Source organism: Amphibalanus amphitrite, unplaced genomic scaffold, assembly GCF_019059575.1.
Source record: "Amphibalanus amphitrite isolate SeventyFive unplaced genomic scaffold, NRLGWU_Aamphi_draft 000630F_arrow, whole genome shotgun sequence".
NCBI classification, from domain to species: Eukaryota; Metazoa; Arthropoda; class Thecostraca; order Balanomorpha; family Balanidae; genus Amphibalanus; species Amphibalanus amphitrite.
Window position 1 is genome coordinate 400,712 of NW_024882124.1, and position 7,660 is coordinate 408,371.

The window sequence follows — 7,660 nt, forward strand, 5'->3', positions numbered from 1 at the left end:
AGGTTAAGTGCCCCAAGGTACGGTTCCGTTTTGGGTGAATACTTTCGCAAAAAAACGGCCGCAGGGCCGCGATTTTGGCAGCATGGTGTTCGTCTCGCTCAGGCGTGTCGAATGATATACTTTTTGTTTGGGTGAGGTCAACTTAGGGTGATGACCTCAGGTCACGGTCAGGTCAGAGCCCGCAGGTCACGAAATTGGCCAAAGTAGTTCATTTCGCATATTATCATTGGTATCGCATATTATATCGCATATTATCAAACACGATGGTGATAACATGAATATCATACACATTCACTGAATCATAGGTTGTTACAGAACAAATGTTTCGGCAAAATCCGCCCATTTAGCTGTTTGGCCTCTGTGTTACACAAGCCATAGACCCGAAGTCATATCTGAGGCGAAGTTGGCGAAAGAGCTTTAACCCTCGCCGGCACAGGCCATTTTGAGTCCTTCGACGGCACAAGGGGCGGGGGGGGGGGGGTACGACCCCCCTCGCGTTTGGTCCCTGATGGAGCTAGAGCTTCGTGGAAAGAAAAAACGAGCGTGTTGCCCGTCACGAGAGGAAGCCAATGATACCCAATTTTAAGGTCCTAGGTCATCAGTTGACCTTCCAGGTGAGGTCATTGACCCAAAAATCGGGAATATCGGGACCTGTTAGAAAGTCGTAAAGTGTGGCTCAGGGGGGCGACACGGCTATTCGCGCAATGTATTAAAGGTAGTGTGCCAGCTTTCTTGGACCGTATGGAGTTAATGGCCCAGATAAGGAGAACCGGATTTTTAGAACTTATCCATACCTTCAAAACTCATGGAAACGTCTTAAATTCTTCAAATTTTGAGTACCCCAGTGCGAAATTCGCCCCGACGGGTTGTCGGTCGTACCCCAACCACATTTCACACCACTATGAACAATAAATGCACACATTGAAATCGCTATTACCGATATGCTCATCCAATCAAGTTTCGATAAACCCGTTCATCATCATCTCCTGCGGTTTCGAACACGCCTGTTAGGTGGCTTCTGATGCTCGTCGAGGTCGGAATTTCCAAATACGCGTGGTGCGTCGGGCCGCGCGCTCTGACTTCGGCCAAGAAAAATGCGTCAGCTGATCATTGTCATTTCTGCCACTTGCGTGTGGTGAAATGGGGTCATAACTTATAAGACGGCTTTTTCATATCAATTATTTTACATAAAATCATATTTCAAACCATAAATAATGTTCGACAGCCAAATAAAAGAAACAATACCAATACGGGCTTACAGTTTAAGGCTCGACATTGTGTTGTCTACGATTAGACAGCTGATAACTCATTCCCGTACGTCGTATGGTCGTAACACTATAATGACCTTTGCTTATTGTCACAAGTGCGCCGCATTCGCGATTGTTGCCCGACGCCTGTTTGCAGGTGAGCCCACTACAGTTGTTATACATATCTAAAAACCGAAAAACTTTTAGGCGAAAAAGGCACTATTCCAGGCCCATTTTTGATTTTTTTGCGATATTAGGTAAAAACAGAAGCTTCTTATCCTAGGAAAAATAAAATGGGAAATCTTTCAAAGGTGGCACACTACCTTTAATTTATGGGCCGCGCGGGGCCTCGCGATGACGCGGCTGGAGGCAACTGCTCAGCGCGCTAGGATACTTCTGGCGGGGCGGGGCGCTGAACGGTGTGCAATGAATGGGTTATGGTCGGGCCGACAGAGATGAGGTATTGAATTTGAATTGACATCAGCAATCGGGTGGGGAAGGAGAACGTTCCTAATCGAGCTTGGGTTGGGGAAAGCCGAAAATATCGCGATCGGCTCATAGCTCAGACAGGGCCGGGTGCCGTACCATGTGTTGTATACATATTTAGGCGGGCAGACAGGGATGAGTTATTGGATTTAAATTCACCTTACCATCGGTTTCTGGTGGGGTTTGAAAATGGTTTTAGTCAAGCTCGGAGTGGGGCAACCCACTGGCGGATCCAGGGGAAGGCATTTGGGGCAAATGTCTTCCCCCACATTGGCAGCGCCCGAAATCGCTTTTCGAGAATTGTTATTGCCATACAGGATCTAAATGGCGTTGCGTTCGATACGAATCAAACACCAAACACATTTCAACTCTTAATTTATACTGGCGATCATCTCACAAATTATACATAGAATTCATCTGAAGCGATTCTCGATCGCTTGAATCGGCGTCACTTCGTTCGAATTTCTTTCGCTTCCTTCGATCGTTTTCGTTTCGTTTTCGTTAACGTTCGATCGTTTTCGCACTTCAATTTCATAGTTTCGTGTTCAATTGTTTCGAAGTTTGCCTACGCCATTTTCGTTTGTTTCCTCTTTCTTGTTTTTCTTTCTTTCTTTATCTTTTTGAATTTTTGTTGATTTTAAGATGCATCTCACGCATTTTAATGAAACTAAGTAACCTCTTGCAGCCAGATTTTATCTTGTGTTTCGGGGGATCCCTCACTCCAAAATAAGCAATAAATCGATGCTGTTGCCGCAACAACACCCTCCCCTTTGAATTTTTGTTGATTTTAAGATGCATCTCACGCATTTTAATGAAACTAAGTACCCTCTTGCAGCCAGATTTTATCTTGTGTTTCGGGGGATCCCTCACTCCAAAATAAGCAATAAATCGATGCTGTTGCCGCAACAACACCCTCCCCTTGAAACCTCTGTCCCTGAGGTTTCAACCTTGTCATATACTGTCAGATCAGTTTCACAATCTTCGTCACTGGGCGCTGCAGCGTTGTGCCCCGGACTTGCAGTTCCACAGAGCGAACCAATCCATCAGCGCTGTGTTTCACCCTAAGTACTCGACCCAATGGCCATTGACCTCGTGGGACGCTTTCGTCAACCACTACCACAATATCGCCCACACCTAAATTTGGCTTAGCTCTACTTAAATGGTGTGGCCTAGCCTGGAGCAATGGCAAATATTCGGCCCGCCAGCGTTTCCAAAACATATCCGCGTAATAAGCTGCCTGCTTCCATCTCTTACGACTGTTGCTGTCTGTTTTGTCAAAAAGATTGACGGGAACGAGGTCGTACCCTGCACCAGCGAGTAGCAGGAGGTTTGGAGAAAGTGGCTCAGTGTCAAGGTGATCAGTGGAAACTGGTGTCAGTGGTCTGCTGTTTATAATTGCCTCAACTTTGCACATGAAAGTCACCAAAGTCTCGTTTTTCATTGATGTGCTGGTTGTCATGCCTTCTAAAGGTCTTCCCAAAGACGAATGATATCTTCGCTTGCAAAACAAACACGTGCTCAAACCCCTTCGTACCGTGGCATTTCTTTCCAAGAACCACATTACATCTTGCACATCAGCCAAAACGTGTTGCCGTCCAGCGTGTCCCAGCCTTTTGTGCACATCTTGCATGAGCATCTCTGTGTTCTTCTCATGGGACAACATTATGATGCGATGTTTCGCGTTATAAGCAAGGTCAGCATTCTGTAATCGTTCTCCAACGCAAGATACAATTGTACAAAATAAAATCACTAAAATCACAAAATAAAGAATGTTCGGTAATTTGACATGATCGTCCGTTAAGTGCAGAGGGACGTTGTACTGACCACCTTTGTACGCAACAGAACTTTCCACCTTCCTCATCCACAAACGATCTGCGGCGGACAACTCTCTTTTCGTGCAATGCAAATGTTCCGCGTATTTATGGTTGTTTGATGACTTGCTCATTTCTTCCAGAGATTCACCTTCAGTGACAGTTGTCTTGCAAACCGTTGTAACGTCAGGTGGGCCTGCCGTCTGATTCAAACCACATATTACCCATCCGAATCTGGTCAGCGTCGCATACGGGCTACCATTGACACTTGGGATAACCCTTAATGGCTCCATTGCCAAAAACGCATTAGCATCCAACAGCAAACCAACTTCTGAAATTTCTGGTTGGGGTAAAACGATATCCTGCAAATGATCCCACTCCTCCAAATCTTCTGCTTTGGGAAACTGGCCTGCTTCAACTGGTAAGTTTGGTAGTGTATATAGTACTGGTAATGACAGATGATTTTCGCCCTCCAAATCCGTAATAGACAGGCCAGCCACTACTTGAGTCGGTACGGAAACGGCCCGATCCACTGTCGTCAGTGTCAGCTGGCGACCGGGCAAATGTCCTAAATTAAGCTTGTGCATAAGTGACGTGGATATGAATGAGTGCGTCGACCCGCTATCGAGAAAGGCGAACGTTGTGCAGTGGCCTGATGCACTCTTAGCCTTTACAGCCACAATGGGTAAAATGGCTCCACACTTCTGACTTCCCGTTGAAATGCGACACGAAGTGACCTTAGCCCCATCAGCTTCGCCTTGTGTTCCCGGCTGTTCTTGAGGCGGCACGCCTCGCAGATTCCCTGGACCATCGTGTTCGTGTAAAGCAGTTGGATGACTTCGATTGCACGTGCGACATCTTGCCGGTCTCCGGCACAAATTTCGCCTGTGACCTCTGTGAAGACACCCAAAGCAAAGCGAGTTTCTCATCACAAATGACTTCTTTTCTTCTGTAGACATTTCCTTCAGCTTAGCACACTCGGGGAGGTAATGCGAGTTGTCCCCGCAAAACAAACATGTCGAATAATCATGTGCTTGTGTCGCTGACACTAGTGACTCTTGATTTTGTACCATAGAAAATGATCCATTAATTTGCTTCTTACCGTTTCCTCGACTGCCATCGTACATGTGCTGCCCAAAAGATGCGTTTGTAGCGACTCTCGCCTCTTTCATGACAAATTCGACTAGGTCTTCAAAAACTGCGGAGCGCCCATGAATTTCTTCGAGATCATCAACACGCCTGCCCCATCTATTTAGAAGTGAGCTGGGGAGTTTTTCTGTAATATTCCGTAACGTTCGCGGATCACTAATTAAATGGCATGCATTTCCCCATGCATTTTTACAGCTCATCAGAAGAAGCGCAAATTTGTCCAAATCTTCACCATTTTCAAATTCCATCCGTTCTTCGTCATTAATTTTATCCATGAACGCCGCTGCAATAGTGCTCGGTTGACCATAACGTTTGCGTAGAATTTGCATTGCCTGCTCATAGCCATCCTCAATATACATACAACTGGCAACGATAGTGTGCGGTTTGCTTCCACTAACCAAATTTTGTTCTAGATAATGCAACTTTTCACTGTCGTCTTCTAGCTTAGACGCAATCTTCATCTCAAAACTGCGAATAAATTGTGCAAACTGAGTAATGTCACCGCCAAATTTCTTAATTTCTATAGGAGGAAGACGCATCAATGCTGCCGTTCTTTCTCTTTCTGCCTTCAGCTCAGAATGCACATCATCTCGAGAACCTTTTAGATGCCGTTCGTTCAGCGGTAAATGGAGGCTGGGCTGTGAGCCGAGGGCCTTATCTGTCTGCGTTATGTGTGACTGTTGAATTGGGCACTGTGTATGTGTATGTGGTTGGCTCGCTGGTGCTGGGCTTACGCCGCCATTTTGACTCGTATAAGCCTGAAATGCCTGCTCCCTTGCAGCTAACTCATTTATGGTTGACTGAAGTTCTAATAATTCCTGCCCGTGACAAAGTTCGGCTATTTTACTCTCGATATATTGTTTATCTCTCAAAGATCGCATTTTTTCAACAAGTGCAGCCCTATCAGCTGCTTCTTCTGCGCGCCTAAGTTCAGAATTGGCTGAATTACAACTAGAGGACCGATTTGACACAGTAGATCTAATCTGGGATGCACTATCATCTGGCTGAATTGCAACATGCTCTGATTGAGACGCAGAAGTGCGTAGGTATCTCTAAGGCGTCGCATAATCGTTTTAGAAGTGTTTCCTTATTGCCTTTACAACTCATACCCCGAGACCTTAAGATTGTTTTAAGTTCTGCAACCTTCAGTCCCTCCATAATACCTACTACCGAAATTTTCACAATTAATTTAGGAAGACTTTATAACTAACACCTCTGGACAACCCACGGGACGAAGCACAGGGTGAAATACAGTCTGATCGGATATGGACGCCTGTAGCCGTAATGTCAATTCACAATGGTTTCTTCTTGTGCTCGTTTGAAGACCTTACCTCCTGTGCAGACCATAGGTAGCCAGACAAATCATTGCATTCTTGATACATGTGAACTTAATATACTTAGTAAAATCAACAAGATGCCGCTTGTGGCTCGTTAAAACAAAATGTAGCAAATCAAGCAATCGTGTTTGATCACAATATCATTCTCTTCTGAATCTTGGGAGTTTGTCACTTGACAATCTTGCTGTGAATATCTTTAGTTCACGTAAATGGGCACTTCGAAACTGTTATTGCCATACAGGATCTAAATGGCGTTGCGTTCGATACGAATCAAACACCAAACACATTTCAACTCTTAATTTATACTGGCGATCATCTCACAAATTATACATAGAATTCATCTGAAGCGATTCTCGATCGCTTGAATCGGCGTCACTTCGTTCGAATTTCTTTCGCTTCCTTCGATCGTTTTCGTTTCGTTTTCGTTAACGTTCGATCGTTTCCGCACTTCAATTTCATAGTTTCGTGTTCAATTGTTTCGAAGTTTGCCTACGCCATTTTCGTTTGTTTCCTCTTTCTTGTTTTTCTTTCTTTCTTTATCTTTTTGAATTTTTGTTGATTTTAAGATGCATCTCACGCATTTTAATGAAACTAAGTAACCTCTTGCAGCCAGATTTTATCTTGTGTTTCGGGGGATCCCTCACTCCAAAATAAGCAATAAATCGATGCTGTTGCCGCAACAACAAGAATCAAAGAAAACCTCACAACTTTTCTGAGGAAATGTTGGTTAATCACACTGCACAGCAGTGCGCAAGGAATCGAAATCAGAGTTTTTTTTTTTTAAATTAATTCCGAGAAACCTTTTTTGGGGTAAGCCCCCGCAGTGTCCAAGACCGCTTCCTGGATCCGCCAGTTGTGAATAAGTCACGGTCGATACCGAGCTTCGGCGGGACCAGGCGCTGTATACGTTGTTCTTTCAATGAAGAGGTGGACAGACACCTAGCCCCACATCCTACTGCTATGCCCGTGCTTCTGTGGGTGAAGCACTAAAGCATCACGGAATCCCACAGGACCTGCGAGTCGACGAGGTGGGCCGCTTTGGCCGCCGGGTACTGCAGCTCCCTGGAGTTGCCTGGGACCGATGGCAAAACAACAGCTCCGGCGGTGCCCCTATGGGCCGTAGTAATTAGCGAATTCCTGTAATGTAGAGTTGAGTTGAAATGTGTTTGGTGTTTGATTCGTATCGAACGCAACGCCATTTAGATCCTGTATGGCAATAACAGTTTCGAAGTGCCCATTTACGTGAACTAAAGATATTCACAGCAAGATTGTCAAGTGACAAACTCCCAAGATTCAGAAGAGAATGATATTGTGATCAAACACGATTGCTTGATTTGCTACATTTTGTTTTAACGAGCCACAAGCGGCATCTTGTTGATTTTACTAAGTATATTAAGTTCACATGTATCAAGAATGCAATGATTTGTCTGGCTACCTATGGTCTGCACAGGAGGTAAGGTCTTCAAACGAGCACAAGAAGAAACCATTGTGAATTGACATTACGGCTACAGGCGTCCATATCCGATCAGACTGTATTTCACCCTGTGCTTCGTCCCGTGGGTTGTCCAGAGGTGTTAGTAGCGACACAAGCACATGATTATTCGACATGTTTGTTTTGCGGGGACAACTC

The 7,660-nt window shown here is 45.0% G+C and overlaps 2 protein-coding genes across 4 annotated transcripts in view; both read right to left on the reverse strand.

Annotated features, from left to right (window-relative positions):
- Nucleotides 1-6,710, reverse strand: part of LOC122363617 (homologous-pairing protein 2 homolog) — a 59,691-nt gene extending 52,981 nt beyond the window's left edge. Inside the window, exon 1 of the mRNA XM_043333104.1 lies at nt 6,025-6,710. The gene's annotated coding sequence lies outside the window, so the exon portion shown is untranslated. The remainder of the gene's footprint in view (nt 1-6,024) is intronic.
- LOC122363614 lies at nt 2,092-5,878 on the reverse strand. Of its 3 annotated transcripts, none has more exons than XR_006253392.1 (2): nt 2,580-3,840; nt 2,092-2,429 (listed from the first exon to the last, which is right to left on the reverse strand). XR_006253392.1 is itself a non-coding variant. In XM_043333096.1 (2 exons), the coding sequence occupies exon 1, from the start codon at nt 3,835-3,837 to the stop codon at nt 2,695-2,697; it is 1,143 nt and encodes a 380-aa protein (XP_043189031.1). In that variant the 5' UTR covers nt 3,838-3,840; the 3' UTR covers nt 2,092-2,501; nt 2,652-2,694. The 3 variants fall into 3 exon arrangements, 2 of the variants coding, with proteins under 2 accessions (XP_043189031.1, XP_043189032.1); XM_043333096.1 differs by having other exon boundaries at nt 2,092-2,501; nt 2,652-3,840; XM_043333097.1 differs by lacking the exon at nt 2,092-2,429 and adding an exon at nt 5,846-5,878 and having other exon boundaries at nt 2,507-3,924.
- Nucleotides 6,711-7,660: the final 950 nt, after the last annotated feature.